This window comes from Varanus komodoensis, unplaced genomic scaffold, assembly GCF_004798865.1.
Source record: "Varanus komodoensis strain SLA01 unplaced genomic scaffold, ASM479886v1 scaffold26, whole genome shotgun sequence".
Taxonomy (NCBI): Eukaryota; Metazoa; Chordata; class Lepidosauria; order Squamata; family Varanidae; genus Varanus; species Varanus komodoensis.
Genome location: NW_025335684.1, coordinates 1915990 through 1936373, shown reverse-complemented (window position 1 = coordinate 1936373; position 20384 = coordinate 1915990). Strand labels below are relative to the sequence as shown.

The window sequence follows — 20384 nt, the reverse complement described above, 5'->3', positions numbered from 1 at the left end:
ACATGAATTAACAGTTAAAATAATGGGGAAATGGAAAGGTTTCGACCTGCCGCCGGAATGGAAACCGTGCCGGTGGCAGGCACGCTTCTCTGGGGAGCGAGTTCCAACGCTGGGGCGCCACCACAGAGAAGGCCCTTCTCCAGGAAGCCACGCTCCTGATCTCCTTCAAGGGGGGCCCCTGAAGCAGGACCTCTGCCCCAGACTGTAGGGGGCGGGCAGGGGCAGATGGAAGGAGGCGCTCCTTCAAATGCCCAGGACCTACGCCGTCTGGGGCTTTACCAGTCATCGCCGTTAAATCGGGCCTGGACATCCGTCAGACGCCTGTGCCGATGCTTCCGGACCGGCGTCCTGTGTGCTGTCCCAGCCGGCAGCCCGGCCGCTCGCTTCTGAGCCGACACGCGGCCGGCCGGCCGTTCTCCTCGCCCCTCGGCTATAAGAGCAGGAGCGCTGCACATGGCCCGGAAGCCTCCGTGAGCAGCGGCGAGCCCACCCGTCATCCCCCCTCCCTGTTTGTGAAGCAGCAGCCCCCCCGCCCCCACCCCAGGTGCCCCCCCCGTCTGATTAATTTGCTTTTGTTCTGTCTTCAAGCAGAACCCGCCGAAAAGGCACGGCGAAATGGTGGAAGGGGAAGCAAATCCATTCATTTGAATCCTCTCATCTCTCTCTGCCTCTCCACAGATAACAAGGCCCGGCCATGCAGTCCTTTCGGGAAAGGTGTGGTTTCCATGGCAACCAGCAGAACTACCAGCCGACTTCTTCGCAAGATTCATCACGCCTGGAGAATTACAGGCATCAAAGCCAGGCCGGGCCGCACTGCGAACGCCAGAGGCTGGTGGCGAAGGAGTACTACAGTCAGCCGCAGCCACAGCCGCCGCCGCCGCCGCCGCTGCCGCCGTACCCGGGCTACGCCGAGAACAGCGCCGTGGAGAAGTACCACGGCCGGGGGGGCAAGCCGCTGCGCGGGCCCCCGCTGCCCGGCCGGCCGGCCTCCTTCCCCAACTACGCCGTCCAGGAGAACAGCCCCTACCCGGCCCGCTACTCTGGGGAGGAGGGCCTGCAGGCCTGGGGGGCCGCCCAGCAGCAGCCCCCGCACCCCGTGCCGGGCGGGGTGGCCAAGTACGAGGAGGGCGTGCTGAAGAAGAGCGCGGCCCCCGCGGGGGCCAGGCCGTACCACGAGCAGGCCCCGCAGCTCCCCTTCCGGACGCACGCCCTGCACCTGCCGCCGCCGCAGCAGGCGCCCCAAGCGCCGCCGCCGCCGCCGCCCGCCCTGGCGTACCCCAAGCTGCCCAGGCCGAAGCTGCAGAATGACGTGGCCTCGCCTCTCTCCTTCCCGCAGGGCGCCCACTTCGCCGAGCACGCCCAGGCCTTCCCGGCCCCCTCGACCTACTCGCCCGTCCCGAGCGGGAGCCAGGCCACCCACTCCTACAAGAGCTGCAACGCGCCCCCCGCCCCCGCGGCCCACGAGCGGACCCTCGGCAGCGCCGCCAGCCTGCCCTCCGCCCAGCGGGTCCAGAGCCTGCACGGCTACCAGCCGAACCGCCTCGCCTATGACCACCAGCAGCCCCAGCCGCCGCAGCCGCCCTTGCAGGGCCGGCACCACACCCCGGAGGCCCTGCACTACCAGAACCTGGCCAAATACCAACACTACAACCCGCCGGGGCAGAGCTACTGCCAGGGGGACACGCCGGTGCGGACCCCGGACCAGTACTACCAAGCCTTCAGCCCCGGCTCCGGCCACTCTCCGGCCCGCTCGGTCGGGAGATCGCCTTCCTACAGCTCCACCCCGTCCCCGCTGATGCCCAACCTGGAGAACTTCCAGTACAGCCAGCAGTCGCTGGGCGCGGGGGCCTTCCCGGCGAGCCTCTCCGACCACAGCCACTTCATGCCCCTGCTGAACCCCTCGCCCACGGACGGGGCCAGCCCGGACACGCAGCCCGCCGGGAACTGCAAGAACCTGCCGAAGGAGAAGATCCCCGAGAACCTCCTGTCGGACCTCAGCCTGCAGAGCCTCACGGCGCTCACCTCCCAGGTCGAGAGCATCTCCAACACCGTCCAGCAGCTGCTGCTTTCCAAATCCGCAGGGATGTCCCAAAAGAAGGGCATCAAAAACTCGCCGCGGACACCGGAGCAGCTCAAAGGCCAGTGCTGCAGCCCCGAAGGGAACAATTACTCCGCGGAGCCGGCGGGGACGCCTCACTCGGACTCCCTCAGCACCCCGCAGTCCGTCCACGCCGAGCCCCAGGACGCGGATTACCTGAGCGGACCCGAGGACCACCTGGAAAGGGGCTTCCTGTTCTGCAGCCAGAGCCGCAGCCCGGCGCGCATCAACAGCAGCGCCAAGGCGAAGTCCGAGTCCATCTCCACGTGCTCCGTGACGTCTCCGGATGACATGTCCACGAAGTCCGACGACTCCTTCCAAAGCATCCACACCAGCCTGCCGCTGGACACCTTCACCAAATTTGTGGCCAACGAGAGAGACTGCCCCCGGCTGCTGCTCAGTGCCCTTTCTCAGGAGGAGCTGGCGTCCGAAATCATCGGCTTGCAAGATGCTATCAGTGAAAAGACAGAAAAAACCTGGGCCAGTTCCCCTGCTCCGAACAAAGAACCGGACAAATCCCCCTTCCACTTAGAGAATCACAGGACCTGCTTAGATTCCGCCGTCAAAAGTCCGTGGTCCAACCAGGGAGACTCCAATGCCCTTCCCGAACCCCTGAAACTAGACAAAGCCTTGGGAGGCGGAAACGATGGGAAGAATTTCTCGGAGGAGGTTTATGAAAACTCCCAGGTGGCCTTCACAGCCACCGAAACAAAGACTTCTCTCAAAACGACCAGCTCTGTAGGTTACAACTCCAAGCCCAACATCCCCGCAGCCACGTCCAACTCGGAGGCCCCCGGCTTCAGCTGCTATTCCAACGCCACGGCCAACTCCGTGGGGTCTGAAAGCGCTATGGAGAATTTTGACTGGCCAGACGAAAACCTCAGCGATACGTGGAAAGAACTCGGCTCGAGCCTGCAAGGATCAGACCTTTCCAAGAGTTTGTTCTCTGGCAAGCTGAGCGAGACCCCCGAAGAGAAGAAAACCGCCTGCTGTCTCAGCCTCTGCAATGCCGAGGAGCCTGCTGAGCCAGGCCAAATGGAGGGATTCAGTCAGCAGCAGCCTCAGGCCGGCAAAGCGGAAGGCCTGAGCTACGAGGAGCCTGGCAGGGCCGACAGCACCCGCTGGCTCGAAGACGCCACCCGGAACTCCTGCTCAGGTGGGGACTTCAGCGAGCTTCCCATGATGTCCTCGCCGGACCTTAAGGAATCCGACCTCGAACCAGAGGAGTATTCGTCTTTGTGTGAACTGGCTGGTTCCGAGCAGAAGTCCCTGACCTACGATGCGTTCACCCCGAAGCCAGCAGAGAACGCCCCGGCCCTTTCCCTCCAGAACACGCCAGGCTCTGCAGAAGAAACGGCAAACTTGGTTGAGAAAGAGAGCACGGCCCCTTCTTCCCATTTATCGGACCCGTCCGTCATCCTCTTGGGTCCAACCGTTGGCACCGAGACGAAAGTGAACAGCTGGTTCGAATCTTCCCTGCATCACCTGAAGCCCGAGGAGGAGACAGCCGTAGGCGAGAGCAAGGTGGAGACCGCAGGTGCCTTGCTGGCAAAGAAGCACCTCTCGCCAGAAACCGTGCCGATCATATCTGAGCCGACCTCCAGGGGCAAGAGTCTTCGTAGCAAGAAGGTCCACTGCAGGCTGTCGGGAGGAGAAGAGCTGATCGAGCCCATGTCGAGCCCGTGTACCGGCACCCAGGCAGCGGGCATGGTGGCCAGCGTGTGCCCAGACGCCGGCAGCCTGATAGACATTCCGAGCAAGAACCCCCATGCCCAGACGCCCCGGTTCCCAGCAGAGGGTCTGCCTGCCAGGATGTGCACCCGGTCCTTCACGGCCCTGACGGAGCCCAAGATGCCCGACCCTTTGGAAGGCGCAAAGGCCTCGACCCCTCAAGAGAAGCTGGGCAAGAAGGCGGCTTGTCTTCTGAAGCAGAGAGCGGCGTTCAGGGCCAGGAAAGCTAATGGCAAGCCAGTGCCTCCCCTGGCCGCCCACCTGGTGCCGAGCGAAGACTCCACTGGCCATAAGGTCAAGGAAGCCGAGGCCATGGAAACGGAGGGGAAGGATCAGCAGTCCATGATCCTGCGCTCCCGGACCCGGGCTCAGGAGGTCTTCTACTCAAAGAGGAGGAGGGAGAAGAGCGCGGTGGAGCCGGAGCTCAATAGCACCAAAGCACCCAAGAAGGTCTTTCCAAACAGCCACTTGCCCAGTTCTTTCAAGATCAGCCCGCAAAGCCGGTCCGAGAAAGAGAGCAAGCTGAGCAAGAGGGTGAGGCTCTCCAAAGCCCGGCCTGAAATGGGCAGCAAGATGCCCGAGCGGCCGCTTCACGCCCTGAAGAGGAAGTCCGTCTTCATCCCTCCGGTTCCGGCGAAAAAGCGCAACCTGGTCCTCCGTAGCAGCTCCCAGGGCGGCTTCGCCGTGCCGGAGGAGAAGCCGGAAGCGTTGCCCGGCCCGTTCAAGAGGGTGCCACCGGCCAAGAAGGCCAAAGCGAAGCTGTGCCCCAAGAGCGCCTGCGAGGCGATGCTCAAGCCCCCTCAGGCCAAGGAGAGCCCCGGCGGCGTCTGCATCAAGGTCGCCTCCCGGGCCGCCTTCCAGGGGGCCATGAAGACCAAAGTGCTGCCGCCGAGGAAGGGCCGGGGCCTGAAGCTGGAGGCCATCGTGCAGAAGATCGCCTCCCCAAATCTGAAGAAGTTCGCCTGCAAGAGCGCCATCCCCGCCGCCACCGCCGTGGCCGCCGCCGCCTCCCAGGGTAATCCCCTCGGCCCTTCCCTGCCGGAGAGGGAGCAGGTCTCAAAGAGCGCGGCGGTCGCCCCAGCCACGGGGGAAGCCAGGCCATTAAACCAGGCAGTGTCACAAAAGACTCCCCCGGCTCCGGCAGCCGAGCGATTATGCAGGAGCCCGAACAACCGATCCTTCAGAGGAAAACTAATGAACAGCAAGAAACTGTCCTCCAACTGTTTCAAGGGTGAGGCCTATTCATCTCCCGAGACGTTGCAGCTTGGCGGCGGCATGGCTCTGAGCTGCTCCAGCGTGCTGCCCAAGAAGAGAAACCGAAAGGGGAAAGCGGCCGCCTTCCGCGTGGCCAAAAATAGCCTGGAGAAGTGCCCCCACCTGAGCTCCGCGCTGCTCCTCGCCTCCCGGGAGAAGGCCGCGGCCGCGGCGGCAGGGAAAGTGGACGAGGGACAAAGGGAGGGGAAGAAGCCGAAGGCCGAAGACAAAGGCTCGGCTGGGGCGGAGAGCGCCGCGGGGAGACCCTCACCGGCCCAGACCCGGGCGCAGAAGCAGCGCGCCAACCACGCCAACTACAACGGCTACACGAAGAGACAAAGGAAGCACCTCTCCCGCCGGAAGGCCCCGAGCGTGCCTTCCCGCTGCAAGGACCGGGCCAAGCGGCGGCACCCGCAGCACACGCCGCTGCTGAGCCCCGCCGAGCCCGAGATCCGGCTCAAGTACGTGTCATGCAAGCGGCTGCGGACGGACAGCCGGGCGCCCCCGTTCTCCCCCTACGTGCGCGTGGAGAAGCGGGACGAGTTCGTCACCACCTGCACCATCGTCAACTGCCCTGCCGAGGAGGCCAAGCTGCACGGCGACCAGGGCGCCCCGGCGGCGGCGGTGGCGGGCCAGGCCGGGCCACAGGGGGCAGCCGCGTTGCAGCCCCGGGCGGTCCTGCCCCTGTCATCCACCATGCACCTCGGCCCGGTGGTCTCCAAGACCCTCAACACCGCCTGCCTGGTCTGCTGCCTGTGCCGGAACCCCGCCAACTACAAGGACCAAGGCGACCTCTGTGGGCCGTACTACCCCGAGGACTGCCTGCCGAAGAAGAAGGCGCGGCTGAAAGAGAAGGTCAAGGTGGAGGGGCCGGGCGAGGAGCCCCGCTCGCCCTCCCCGGCGGACAGGCTGCTCAAAGCCGCCGACGACCCTTGTGCGCCCAGCGCGTTCGGGGGTGGGAAGCCGCCGAGGCCGGACGGCGGTGGCGGTGGCGGCAGTGCTGACCCGGCGAAACAGAGCGCGCTCCGCTCCAGCTCGAGGGGCATGTTTAGGAAACTACAAAGCTGCTACTGCTGCGACGAGAGGACGGACGGCGAGGAAGCCGTGGCCGCCGAGAAGCCGCGCAGGCACGAGTGCGGCACGGCGGAGTCGCCCCCGCCGGACCCGGCCGCGGAGACGCAGGAGCACTGGCTGCACGAGGCCTGTGCCGTCTGGACCGAGGGGGTTTACCTGGTGGCGGGGAAGCTCTATGGACTGCAGGAGGCCATGAAACGGGCCGCTGACGTGGTAAGAGGTCTCCCGTGGCGCGGCCCCGTCTGTCCGAGCAGGCGCCGAGGAGCGCCGGGGCGGTGCTTCCCGGCTGATCCCTGGGGGGGATGCAGAGTGGGGAAGACGGAGTCCGGGGCACCGTCTGCTCCCCCACGGTGGAGTTGGGGGCTCTGGGGTCATAGTCCAAGAGCCGAGTGGCCCAGCCTGCCCGCGGACCTGTGCACCCCCAAGGCCGCCATCGGCCCGTGCTGAGTTCGGTGCAAGATGTGTGGGGCTGGTCAGGCCAGGGTTATGTCCTGAGGCGTGCGGTCCCGGGGCGTGGATCTCGCTTGCCGGTTGATTTGGAGCCCGTTGCTTGGAGAGGGAGGGTGCCGGGGAAAGGGGCGGGAGAGCTCGGCACGCGCCTGGTCCCCCCTCGCCCCGGGCACCGTGCCCACCCCAAGAAGCCCCCCAGCAGCATGGTGGGAAAGGCAGTTTCTGCCTCCCCGTGCTGCTGGCGGCTTTTTAGCCGTTCCTGCCTGCGTGGCAGGTTCGTGATGTTTTCCCTGCCGATGGACAGAACGGCGCTTCTGGTCCCCAGAAGTAGGTCACGAGACAGTGGGCGTCCCCTCGGCGTTCCTCCCCAGGCACGGCTGGGCTGCGCTCACACTGCCCCTGCCCATGGAGGTTCCATTTAACCACGTCGAGAAGCGAACGGAGAGGCTGTGTCATCGAAAGGACAGTGGCCCTCTATCCCTGCCTTTTCTGCCAGTGTAACCTGCTCACTAATTGCTCCAGTTTTCCCAGCACTTCGTTGTGGCTGCAAAAATGTAATGTGAACAGGAGATGCAAAGGGCTTCCATGTAGCCCCAAGTGCCTGATCCTGCCCAATCTGGGAAGCTAAGCAGGGCCGGGCCTGGTAGAAGTCTGGATGGGGGACTTGAACACTACGAACTGCCCAGAGAGCTTTGGCAATGGACAAAACAGAAATAATAGATAGAGTTATTGGTATTACAAGAATATTTATAATTAATAATATATAATAACACCCCCTTCATGGATCACTGCCTTGCCATGGAGAAGGAGCTTGTGTAACGCAATGAAGCCATGAGCTCTGCCATGCAGGGGCACCCAAGATGGATGGATGGCGATAATTAATATTGTGTGTATGCAAATCATTAATATATATAATATATTATTAATAATAATCAGGCTGCAAGGATGCAAACAGCCAGCCAGAGCAGCAGGCAGCAGTTGTGACGAGATGCTCGGCTCACACAGGGGGTCTTGCCCGGGCCCCTGACAAGCCTGGAGCTGGCTCTGGTTCAGAAGGTGACTGCAGGGTCCCAGCAAAGGCAACCGGATTATCATTATTTTCAATTCTATACTGTCTGTAATCGAAGCTCTCTGGGCGGTTTACTGCCGAATATAAAACAATAAAACAAAAAATAATCATGCTGGGAGTTGCAAAGCTTTCTCCAGGACTGCCCCAGAAGCTGGGATTGCCCTGGGAGCCAAGGCGCAAGCAAAGGACCGTCCCACGCCAGCCGGGGCAGTCGAGAGGCCTCCCGTTCCCAGCATGCCCAGCCAGCCGTGCCGGGGCATGCTGGGCATGCGAGGCCTCCCCTTTCCGTCTGAGCTTGCTCATGGTTCCTGTGGGCAGCACCAGTGGCCACCCCTTTCCTCCCAAGCCAGATGCAATTGCTGAGCAGGAAAAGGGGGCCCAGGCCCCACTTGGGGGGTGCTGAGCCTCGTCTGTAAGTGGGGCAGACCACACGGAGAGGTGTGGCCCTGAGAGGCTTCCCCCAGGAAGCATGCCCACGGCCTGCTCTCCCGGGCGACCGGTCGCTCAGGGGCACGTGCCGACGGATTGGGACCGCATTCAGCGGAGCCCCAAGGTTGGACCCAATTTCAGAAAAACGGGGCAGCCTTCTCGAGGACACCATCCTGGTGTTGGATAATGCCAGAAATAAGCAGGGCAGAGCCAGAAATACCAGCCTCCTTCAGCTTAAAGCGGAAGAAAGGCGTCTCAGCCTTTGCGAAGCGGGGAAGCAGCAGGACGGTCAAGCAAGCGCCGGACATTGACCGTGGGGCGCACGGAGTGGCCCTCTGAGCGTCCCGGGAGCCAGACCGGGGCCTCAGAGCGCACGAGCGCGGCCCGCCACCGGAGGTTCGGCCCCTCCGGCTCACCCCTGGCTCAGCGCGTAAGAAACGCCACTGTGCCGGAAGACGCCTTAGCCCGGAGTCCTGCTTAAGTGTCCTTATCGGCCGCTTCCGACTCGCCTGTCCCATGAGCTCTGTCCTCCTCAGCATCTTCACCTCTGATGCTTGTGCTGCATTAATACACTTCACACTGATACACCTCACACTGATACACCTCACAGGGGGAAACAGGTGAACTTTGCCAAGGTCCAGATGGGATGCAGGTGAGAGCCAAACCCCGTGTGAATTTAGTAGCAGCCGCTTTGAAGTTGGGAGGGGATGTAATGGGCGCATGAAGATCTCCTCCTCCTCCTCCTCCTCCTCCTCACTTGTTGTAAAGCAGTGGGGGGGCATTTTAATTGGGACTGAGGCCAGGGAGAGAAGAGTTAAATCTCCCCTCCCCGCAACTCGGCCACCCTTACAAGAATCCCATGCCTCCCAGACCGATTAGCTTTCCCAAGGGACAACAAGCACGGAGCCATGGCGGCTTCGCATGCTATGAAAGGAACATCTGGGCTGGCCCAGAGGTTTGGACCGAGCCTTTGGCCTGCCCGGTGCCAGTTCCTTCTTGGTTTGGCTCCGAACTGATTCGGTGAACGCCTTCGCAAAGGAGGACTGCCGTGACCTCCGGGGATTGCGTATTTCCTGGCCACCCTTCCAACTGCCAGTCCAGGCTCCGTGGATTATGGATTATAGGCACTGCTGTCTTCCTTCTACTCCAGGAAGTTCTGTGCCCATCGTCAAAGGGAGGCGTCATCAGCATCCTGGTGTGAGACCACAAGAGCGTGCAGCTTGGCCTGTCCTTTCTAATTCCACTCAGAAGTGCACCTGGTCCCTCCCTGTTGTTTCCACCTGGCGGAATGGCCAGAGATGGCCATTCTGCTTCTGGCAGAGGTAGACTGCCTGCATCAGTGGAAGCTCAGCTTACCAACCATGGCTAGCTTCTCAGGGATAGCTTATTCTGCTCCGTGGATTTGTCTTGCCCGCTTTCCCAAGCTATCTAAACAACAGCAAGTTGTGGCAGTGAACTCCATTCTCTTTGTGGCATGTAAAGACTTCCCTCCCACCAACCCCCATTTCCCTCGGCCTGCTAGACCAGCCCAAGCCCTACAGCTTCCAGCATCCCAGGATGCTTTCCTGTCTGAACGTGCTCAGCTGCCCCCTTGTTCATTCATGTATAATATATATGCAGCCTGTCCCCACGGAGGCCACCCCCATACCCGGTGGGAGGTCCAGAAGTAGAAGAGAAATGCAAGAGCTCCCTTCGACTTTTGTTCCCCTGCAGCCAGCATGCTGCCACTGGTGGTCATGAGGACTAGCGGGCACCCATAGCCTGTTGCAAAGCCGTCCCTGTTGCTGGCCGTGAGTGACTGCGTGTTGCAGGAAACAACCTTGGCGCGTTCTTGCTGATTCCCACAAGTGCGATGGAGAAGGCGTGTGTTTATGCTTTTCTGCTGGGGCTCTGCTGAAACGCCACGAGTGTTCATGACCGTGCGGTTGGCCCTGGAACAAGGCGGGTGCGGCGAGCTGCTTCAGGCGGCGCCTGGCGAGCAGACAGAGGCAGCCTTCGCAGGTCTGCTCGGTGCAAGGCCTTCCAAAGTGTTGGCCAACCGCGAGGCCAGCGGAGGGAGAACGCAGCCAGTGGGTTGCATTTCAGGCTGCAAAACATCTTGGGCTGATACTGAAAATTGCTTTGGACGAAGGTGTTGCACGGAGCTGAGCTAGTTAGCAAACAAAGCATTAAAAGCAGGCATTAAAAATGCTCGCCTCACCAGGTACTTCTGCTGCCCCGTCCACGTCTGAGGTGCTCTCTGTGGTCCCTCATCCGCTGCTCGGTGCCACGCGTCCCCTCCAGACTGGCCACAGCGAGCCACGCAACTCCGGCGGTGCAGGAGCGGGGCTTCCTCTCGCCAGGCGTGAGGTGGGGCCAGTTGCAAAACCCTGTGGGTCATCCTAGCCCATCAGGTTAACAGCCACTGGGACGCAAAGGGAATCAGAGGAATGGCACAGCGAGAGGATTTCGGAAGCCCCGATGGCAATGCCCGAACGCAGATAAGATAGGGCGACTGCCGGGGAAATGGCCCAGGCCGGGCAAGGCCTTTCGTCAAAGCCTCTGACCGAAAGCAACCTTTTGCAGCCCAGAGCCGCCTTAACCTCTTCGGCTAGAATGCCCATCATCCCCAGCCAGCATGCTTGACAGGTGTAGTAGTCCCAACACTTCTGGGGAACCCCAGCGGGGAACGGCAAGAAGGAGAGCTCCAAAGGGTGGCCTCTGTTAAGGACAACCTAACCCATGAGGCAATGCAAGCCCATCTCCAGCAGCAGCCAGAACAAACTTGGAGCAAGGGGTATTTCTAAAGCTCTCCCCCCACCCCACCAACCGGTTTTATTTGTGAAGAAAAGGACATTTCCGGAAGGTATGGAAGGCAATCCAAATGTGAATGGTGCGTTTGTGGTTGAGATTTATCCACGACTCCTTTCGTGTACAGCAAATAACATAGTCTTGCGACTTGCGGTGGGAGCGGATTTGGGGTGCATAATAAAGATCGGTTTGTCTCCCTGGGCTTCTGAGCGAACAGAAAGGGGTGCTCTCTCTACCTTGAGCTCCCCCAGCCACAACAAACTCAGGTAAATACTACCAGAAATTGTGACTCACTCAGGCCGTCCTCACTCAAACCTTCCTGACAAATGGAAGTGGCTAAGAAGAAGCAGCTTTGCAAAACTGGACCACAATGTCAGTAGATCTCATGGAAACCTCTCTCTTTTTCCCTCCCTTCTCTCCTGCTGACTGCAGAGGTGTTCCAGTTGCCAGCAAGCAGGGGCGACCGTTGGCTGCTGTTACAAGGGGTGTGCCCAAACCTTTCACTACACCTGTGCCATTGATACAGGTAAGACCTGCATCACCTTGTCTCTTCTGTGGTGTGCAGAAAGAGCATCTTCACTGAAGAGTAAATTAATAAAAGCAAGAAGGTTATCCAGGCATGTCCCCCCTGCTGCCAGTGAATAACAACCGGCAGAGTAAAAGAGACAAGCACCCCTGCCTCATCCCGGTTGCTTGCTCATATTTTAAGTTCAGGAGAAATCCCAGCTTCAAGCATCAGCCTCAAGGCCTTCCTGTGTTCACCGTCGGTGAGAGGAGGCCATTTTAAGCAGTGCTGTTTTTAAACTGCACTATTTATAATACCCACATACCATCCAATAATTACATTCTCTGGCTGATTTACCATAAAATATTAAAACCATTAAAAGATGCAAAACACACACATGAAATCTAAAACAGACTAAAACCATCAACAGCATTTGGAAAAAGTAAACCCAGAAGCAGCAAATAAGATTAGCACAACTAATTGGAAAAGCACCAAAAGATTCCAAGTTCGAAACAGTCGGGCAGATGAAAAGGGTGGTCATCTGGAATTCTGTAGACCATAGTGTAGGGCAGCCAAGAATTGGGGTGGGGGATGGGGGGACACTGTGCTATTGGAGTGTTGCTACTGCAAAGGGTCTCTCCCTCTTTTTGGGGGGAGGGATGGGACTGGACATGCCTCTTTTCCTGGGTTTCTCCCATTTTTCTCTTTCCCCCTCTCTTAAAAGACAGGAGCTCTTCTGCCGCACCTCTGGTCCCACTGGGCGCAATGGTGTGACCAAAGGCATTGTTTTGAATGACGGAAAATGCACTTGCTTTGTGTGTGTGTGTGTGTGTGTGTGTGTGTGTACACATGCAGGGGCTATTAATCCTACGACTGAAGAAGGCAGAAAGTGTCAAGCTGTGTTCTGCTCTGTTTGCAGGATGTTTGTTAACCGAAGATACCTTCTTGCTGAACTGCCCCAGGCACAAGGTAGGTGAGCTCACCTTCGTGAACACCTGTCCATAAACTCTCTGCCCTTCCTTACAAAGGTGCCACTAGGAGAATGGCTTTAGATGAAGTTAGACCACTAAGGGTCCACTTAGTCCAAGATTATCTTCTTGGAGTGCCAACAGCTCTCCAAAAGAGATGCCTTCCAAATTTCCAGCTCTTTTTCACCAAAGACACCTGGGACCTTCTCCATGCAGAGCATGGATTCTCTCATTGCAGTGGGACATTAAAATATGTATAATGATTTTGCAGAATTCAGTAGGTTTAGTAATTTGGATTGTGATTCAGAGAGGAGAGAGAGAGAGAGAGAATCAATTTTTAGCTCTTAAGAGTATAAAAATTATGTGTTGTCAGTGCCAGCTGAAATCCCAGAAGTCAGAGAAGGGTCTGGACAGAATTTTCATTATACGGGATGTTGGCTGTTAGGGCTGCCCCCTTTCAACTTTGCATGATTCACAGTAAATTCTATTCAAGGTGGCTAAGAAGTAAGTCCAGTTGACAATCACCAATACTCAGGTTTGGGGCAATCGCTGCTGTTGAACTGCAGATTGTTGGCTGTTGGGTTGTCTGAACACGGCGGCATTACCAACTCATGGCTTGCTCATCCATGAACAGCCCAGGAAGAGAGCCCCACGATTTGCTGTCGGCGTATGAACCGTGGATTGTTCACGCTTCCTTTGTTATCTTGGCTGGGTTCAAACAAAACAGTCAGCCGTATTTCAACAACAGTCCACGGTTTACCAATATTTAGTGACCAATAACCCATACTCCGCCCTTGACTGTGAGTCTTCGTGTTGTCTGAACTCAGCCGCTGAATTCTACGGGGCTCGCTCCCAGGTGGGTGGTTAGAGGACTGGACTGCAGCCTTTTCTTTACTCCAAAAGGTTACACTGGCAAAGAACCTTCGCGTTCACACAGTCCTGCCCTCTTGCTGCGTGCGCACTGATGTACCCTGTTCCCAGAAACACAGCCAGGAGTTGCCTGAGGACGCATTTCCTGGCCTGAGGAACCTTGCAGCTCTCTTCTGTCTGGGCAATTTGGGGCCCTGCCCAGGGCCTGCATCCCACAGCTCTTGCCTGCCATTTTTAAGCATCACACGAAGACTTTTCTTTCATCCATCCTGAACTGACCACCCGCCCATTGCAGAAGAGGGCTGAGGAAGAGGGTGGGGGGAACCCGCTGCCCCTCTTCGAAAGCTCATGCAACCAAGAAGCCAGTTTCTTAGGAGCATCTTGATTCTCGAAACTCTGGGATAAACATCGGCAGCCGTCCAGCAAGCAAGCGCATGTGGCCCCTCCGTGCCGGAGGCCGGTGCCTGCCAGCCAGAGGAAGCCTCTGGGCAACTCTCATCCGCAGCTCCGCTGAGTCTCCAAGCACGCCGCTTCCGCTTCTTCGGAAGAGCCTTCCATGCCCAGCTCTGTGGCCTTCCCGGTGCAGCCGCAGCCTCCCTTTGCGCCCAGGTTCCCCTCGCTCCCTTGCCCAGCGCCTTTCCTGGAGGGCTGAGGAGCAAGTTCCTGCTGCTGGAGGCGGAAGCCGCCCCTTCGGCTCGTCTCCCAGGGCCGCCACGTCCGCCCTCCTCCCGCCTCTCTTCCCCTTCGGAAGCGGGAGCCAGCCACTGGCGCAGGAGGCCTTTGTCTTGCCTCCGAAACCGCTGACCAGGCCTGCGAGATAATTGAATCACCGCGGCCGACCCTTCCTGCGGCCGCCTCCTGCCATGCCAGTGGCTGCACCTGGTTATTGGCAATTTGAAGCAGACGCGGCGGGGAGGGGGCGAGGGGGAGGGAGAGGTCCAGAGGGGGGCCTGGGGAGATGGATTCGCATTCCTCAGCAACAGGCAGGAATCGGGAGGCTGGGCAGGCGTCCTTCTCACCCGCCCTGCTGCACGGGCCTCTCCGGCGTCCCCCCTTCTCCAGGCGTGTTCCCCCTCAACAGGCAGCCCCCGGAGCAAGCGGCCCTGGCTGAGCCACACCAAAAGAGGCGACATGAGACCTCTGAGCGGAGCACAGGCCTCCGAATAAACATGTGGGCTTCCCGGCGGTCACGGTTCCAACAGCGGCCTTCGTTTCGCTGCATCCCCTCCCCTCCTCGTGCTTGGGGGGCAGGGGGTGTTGCATCCCGCTTTTGCAAAGTGGACCAGTAAAAGGGGTTCAGCCCATGGAGGGGAGAGCAGTGCGACCGGTTTAGCAGAATCCAGAATCCCCTCTCTCTGGCTCTTTCAGGAACGGCTCTTCCCTCCTTGCTCGCTGTTTTCTGTTTAGTCGGGTCTAAAAGAAAGACCGACTTGAGACGGGTCTGAAGGAAAGACCAGCTTTAGTCAAGTTTAAAAGAAAGACAAGTGAAGAAGAGCAGGGGTGGGGGCTGCCGAATAAGGTGAGGTGTCCCCCCTCCACCAGTCCTGGTGCAAAACCAGGCAATTTTGAACAGAGAGGACCTGTCGGGGGGTGTGCTTGGATGTTCTGCTTTTTATGGCTTTTTGTGCTCTCCACGTGGCTTAAGGCGTAACTTGATGCATGCAGCAGAATGCACGAGTTGTAGGTTTTTTTTCCTGTCCAAACACGTGTGGATTTCACTCTTAAATTGTCCATTTCACTGATGTCACAAAATGACAGTTGGACAAAGGTGCATAGGAAGTCGAGTCCCATTAGACGGGAGAAAAGGAAATGCACCCACCATCCATGCTGGGAATTTTAGGATTTTTTCCTGTCTAAACTTGAACATGGACAGTGAAGAAAGCCGGCAGGAAGAAAATGGATGCGGAACCTGGTTCTGGAGAAGAGCTCTGAGAATACCCTGAGAGACAGAAGGCTGCAAAGGGGGGTTCTGGACCGAATCAAGTCAGAACCTGCCCCGGAAGCAACAGAAGGACAACGGAGGCTGTTGTACTTTGGACACATCACGTGAAGGCCATGAAGAAGACAATCAGGTTAGGGAAAGTTGGAGGCAGGAGGCGAAACGGAAGGCCAGAGATGAGATGGATTGAATCCATAAAGGAGGTCGCGGCCTTAAACTTGGAAAAGCGGAATGGAGCTGACCTGCGCTGGACATGTGGAAAGAAGGCTTTCGTTCATAAGCTGGAGACAACCTGATGGCACGTAACGCAAAACCTTGGGACGCTAAGAAAGAGGGCTGCATAAATGCTTATTATTACTTGTTGGTGATGATTAGGTTGAGATTAGAGAATTGAGAAATGCAATGACACGTGCTGGGATTCCAGGACATTTTTCTGTCTAAACGCAATGGATTGTGCCCTTGCGTGGTAGAAAATAATGTAAAATAATTGCAATTTTTTTAAAGCAGAAAGTAAAGCACTATGGAAATGCAGCAGCTCGCCTGCACAGTCCTGCTGGGGCTTGTTGCTGATGCTTCCGGACACAATCCGACGTCTGTTCAGACAGGAAACGGGCCTACGGTTCCCAGCATGCCTCAGCCAGATCCGTCTGCCTGAGTTTGGGGCAGGGGTGGGACTGCGTTCCCCCAGTCTGTGATGCCTATCAACAAATCCCCCCTTTTAGCATTCATGCAGCAGTTCTTTCTTCGCTTCTGACCCATTCGCTGACCCTTGCAAGACCCCTGTGACGTACGGGGCTGGTTTTGCCTGCTCGGTTTTTTAAGCCCCATTGTGCAGATGACGGAGGAGACCGGCCGAGCTGCAATTGCGGGAGAGCATTTCCCAGCGGCTACCTAAATTTGAATTAACGCCGAGGACTTCACAGCACAGATGGGACAGACAGTCCCTTTCGTTTGCTCTTTCAGACATGCAAACCCCTGACACTTCGAATGTGCACTTGGCTTTCCTGCTCCGAACCGTGTCCCAAGGCCCTCGATGGCTTTTATCCGCTCACAACATTCGCTTCCTGGCCACCACGTTCCTTCTGTTTTTATTTTCAAACAACGGCTCTTCCCTTCTCTGCTCGCTGCTTTCTATTTCCATCTTGCGCATTAACAACATTTATGCGAGCGCACCAGTGTGCCTGGGAAGCTGCAAAGCGCTTGCAGTGTCGGGGGGTGAGCAGGCGTGGGTGTTCAGTAGCCCCAGGGGGCCTCACAGTACCAATTAGCAGAGGCCAAACGGAAGAAGGAGAGGGCAAGGAGACACCCAGGAACTCAAGGGGAGCTGGAAACCCAGCGGCTCTCGCCAGCGAGCGCTTCGTGCTGCCCCCTCGTGATAAAGCGCCAGCCCGGATTGCTTTGAAAAGGGACAGGAAGGAGGGAGGGAGGGAGCAAGCGAGCGAGCGAAGGGGGCCATAAATGCGTCTCCGTCTCCGCAGCCTGTCAAGAGCATGCTTTCATTTTTTATCAGGGACTGATGCAGGCACCTGGGCAGGCGTTAGCTGCATGAATTATTCCCTGCGAATGAACCGAGGGAGTCCTCAAGCTGTCAGCCACCAGCCCACGGCTGGGGCTCTTTGCGGTCACTCGGCGGCTGCCAAATCCAGGAACAGAATCCTCGGAGAGGGGCACGCCGGAGGGCTCCTGCTTTTCCACGGGGGGCAGGGGGGGGCGGCACGGCTGGGGAGGGTGGGGAGAATAAAGCGGCCCCCGCTGAGCAGAGGATGCCCGCATCTTTCCCGCCCCACTCTGAGCCGCTTCTCTCTTTTCTCTCCTTTGCCTCTCGCTTGCAGAAGCAGCCGTTATAATTCGCCGAGAGAGAAAGGAAGCCATCGCCTCCGCAGAGTCACAACCTGAGAAGCGGTGCCGCATCTTGGCAGACCCCTCGGGCGGGCCGCGGCTGCGAGCACGATGGACTCCGTCTGGGAGAAGCAACGAGAATGTAATCCAGCCGCGTCGCCCTCTCCGCCCCTCCCGCGCCCCCCTTGCAATAGTACTTCGACTGTGAACAGACCTGGCCGCACGCGGAAGTCTTTGGCCCAGCTCCACGCCGCCGGCTTGGGCTTCCTCTGCCGTCTCGCACGGAGCTGGCACTGAGGGACACGCCGCGCCGGCCCTCCTCCGGACCAGAAGCTGGGAACCCTGCGCACCCCACAGTGGGCCGACCCAGGACCGGGCTCCGGGCTCCGGCTACCACCAACGCCTTTCGAGTTCCCCCTAGAAGCCCTCCAGGTCGGCCCTGAAGCAAAACTCCAGTTCCGGCTTTTCTCCTCCTCGCTCCATCCCTTCTCTGAACGCTACCCAGAGCCGCTTAGGAGAGGAACGCGATTCCATGTCCGGGTTTTGTTCCTCCCCATTCCCTTCCTTCACCGAGGAGCTGTAACCAATACTGATAAGCTAACATCTTCTACCTGGGACCTGGCCTGGCGCTGCGTAGGGTCTCCTTTCCTTTCCCGCGTTTCCCCAGAAGAGAATCTTGAGGATGCCCCGTTACTTTGGAACTGACCCCCCTGGACCCAGTCCCAAAGCACCGCTCCCGTTTCCAAGCGCCCTTCCTCTGCACCAGAGAGGAGGGCGCAGGGTCGAGGCCAGGCAGGCAGGGAGAAGTGCAGCCGTGTGCCACGGCTCCTGCCTGCATCGTCTCCCTCGAAGCGCCGGACTCCGAGAGCTCTCCGAGCCCTCCGTCTTTTTTCTGATCTGATCTATTTTTGCCTTCAGCAAACCTCATGGTGCGTGTGTGTGTATGTGTGTTTCTGTATATATATGTGATCAGCGTGTAAAAAGAAGCACCCCAATGTTTTTGGAAACAATGCGCGTCGCTTGGGTTCGTTTGCTCGTTTGTTTTGCTTTGGTCCCGGTCCCGGCCCCTGCCATGGCTCCGCCAGCCCGTGCCACTTCTGTGTGCCCTCTTCCCCAGTCCCAGCTGACATCAACGCCTCTCAAGCGCAGAGCAGCGAGGCTGGCACCCACCCGGGCTGCGGAGAGCAGCCAGGCGGCCGGAAGGTCCTTGGATGCCTCGCGGGAGGCTGTGATGCAGGCGAGGGCCGTCCGCCCGGCTTTGGCTGCAGGAAAGCTTGAGGGCTGGCGTCTTGCTGAGGCGAACCGTCGGCACCATTGCAAGGGTGGGGGAGGCTCGTCCTGTGCAGAGATGAGCCAATGGGCTTGGGGGCCAGGGGGCCCCACACACCTACGTGGAACCCACTTGGTACCATGCGAATTGGTGCTCTCCTTTCGACAGCCCGCCATCTCGGCCCACACCCGACTGTGCGTCTCGGGGCCCCCGAGCCGGGATGGAGGGCCCCCGTCGTGCCCGCATGCTGGGGGAGGGGGGCATCGTGCCGCACCGCCCTACTGGCCACAGGGCGTCTCCGGGAAGGCACCTGCCAACTCAGTTCCCAGCAGCTGCCCTCCCAGGTGCATGCCCTCCAGCCTCCCACAGAATGCTTCAGCCACAGGGCCCCTCCCTCGCTTCCTGTGCCCCACACCTGTTTCCAGCAGGTGCCAAGGCCCAGACAGGTGAGCCGATCCCTCGTCACGCTTGCCCTGGTGGGAAGGAGGCCCGGCCCCCTCACCAGAAGCTGCGAGAGCCCCCCACCGGTGGGTCGCCCCACCCACACATCATCACGCCTCTCCTCCTAGCACCGGGGACTCTCCAGAAAGAGGCCGCGCCGACTCGCCCGCTCCCTGGCTCTTGGTAGGGTCCAGCAGGCCTGCATCCGTGCGGGAGCGTCCGTGGAGGAGCCGCCTTCCCAACCTGGGCTGCTGGCTCCTTTTGCTCAGCTGGCCTTGCTGCCGTTCCACCACTTGGGCCCCCACGAAGGCCCCACGTCTCGGAGAGCCAAGTAGCTCCCACCTCCAGCGAGGTCACAGGGAAGCGCGGAGACACCACCGTGTGGATTTTGAGCCAGTGTGCAGATTCCCTTGCTGGATTCCTCCTGGAGACCCTCCGGTTCGAAGAGAGGCACTTGCCGAGCAGAGTTTGGCTGGAACGGCTGGGGTGGCGCTTCTCAGAAAGGGACCTTAATGGGAAGCAGGCAGCCCTGGCCATCCCCTCGCACCCCCAGCTGTACCACCGAAGTCACCGGCCTCCCTCCAGGCTGAAGCTGGCTCCCACCGCCCTCCGTGCCCTCGCCCCTCTCCCCCGGGCCTCCTTATCACCAGACCCTATGCAGTGTGTTTGTGCGACGTCGCCTTCGGACTTCTCCCCCCAGGCTGGCTCCGTGACGGAAAACGGAAAGCGCGGCTGCAGTCTCCGCGGCGGGGATCCGGGCGAGCCGCCGTTTCCGTGGAGGGTTCTGCGCATCCTCCGTGTGGGTCGTGCCGAGCCAGCGCGTCCCCCAGGTCTCTGCAGCACTTGGGGGCAGAAGCTCCAGGAACAGAGTTCGGCTTCCACGGGTGCCGGCAGGGAGCGCGCCGTGGACTCGGCACCGAGGAGTCGCCTCGCCTGAGGTGGGGTGCTTGCCGCTCGGCTGCCGGAGCGATGGCTTGCCCCCAGGGTTGTCCATGCGATCGGCGTGGAAATCAAGTTGCCGTGGGACCGGCCCCCTTTCGCAGATTGCGGTGGATGACGGAACCGACCTGAGCAGAAGGTCTCGGAGTGCCCCCCCCCCCCCCTAAGAAGACACGGAAATCAACAGATGGCGAATATTCTCCAGAACCTCGCGCTGTACAGGATGTATATATGTTTCAAATCTCCATTTTGGTGTAGCACAACCCACGAAGGGGAGTCCTCCGGCCACCGTTCTCCTGAGCCTCCGTCCGGGCCGTTTCCCTTCCCAACTCGGGCTGGTTTCCGCTGCCTCCGTTCAAAGCAAGCCCACTGCCCTTCACTTGTAACCCGTCTGCCCATGGTACGAAGTGCGCTCCACCGCCACCGTCGCCGTGCTCGCCCGTCTCACCCCCAGCTTGCCGGCACCGAAACACCCGTTTCAGAAGCCCACCCTAGGACGGCCGGTCGCGGGAAAAGCCCCGTGCCCACGGCGTCGTGAACTCCATGAGCCTGGCTGTCTTTGAAGAGCATCTTGTACATAATAGCTGTAAAATGGCGAACCGTGTGTATTATATATTGCTTCATTCTATAGTGTATATATATGTATACATATACATATATAATATATATGAAAGATGTAAATGTTAAAACTAGTGTTCTTATTTAGTATATTGCTTCA

General features: G+C 59.2%; 1 protein-coding gene across 1 annotated transcript; it reads left to right on the top strand.

Annotated features, from left to right (window-relative positions):
• Nucleotides 1-672: 672 nt before the first annotated feature.
• Nucleotides 673-18041, top strand: RAI1 (retinoic acid induced 1). The gene is made up of 4 exons (XM_044433419.1): nt 673-6370; nt 11328-11421; nt 12320-12369; nt 17010-18041. The coding sequence occupies exons 1-4, from the start codon at nt 695-697 to the stop codon at nt 17022-17024; spliced, it is 5835 nt and encodes a 1944-aa protein (XP_044289354.1). The 5' UTR covers nt 673-694; the 3' UTR covers nt 17025-18041.
• The last annotated feature ends 2343 nt before the right edge of the window (nt 18042-20384 follow it).

Bases quoted from the DNA above. Each gene is read 5' to 3' on its own strand.
- RAI1 (XM_044433419.1), top strand. From the start codon at position 695: ATGCAGTCCTTTCGGGAAAGGTGTGGTTTCCATGGCAACCAGCAGAAC. The intron at 6,371-11,327 runs GTAAGAGGTCTC...TGCTGACTGCAG, and splicing joins TGAAACGGGCCGCTGACGTG to AGGTGTTCCAGTTGCCAGCA. The intron at 11,422-12,319 runs GTAAGACCTGCA...CTCTGTTTGCAG, and splicing joins CACCTGTGCCATTGATACAG to GATGTTTGTTAACCGAAGAT.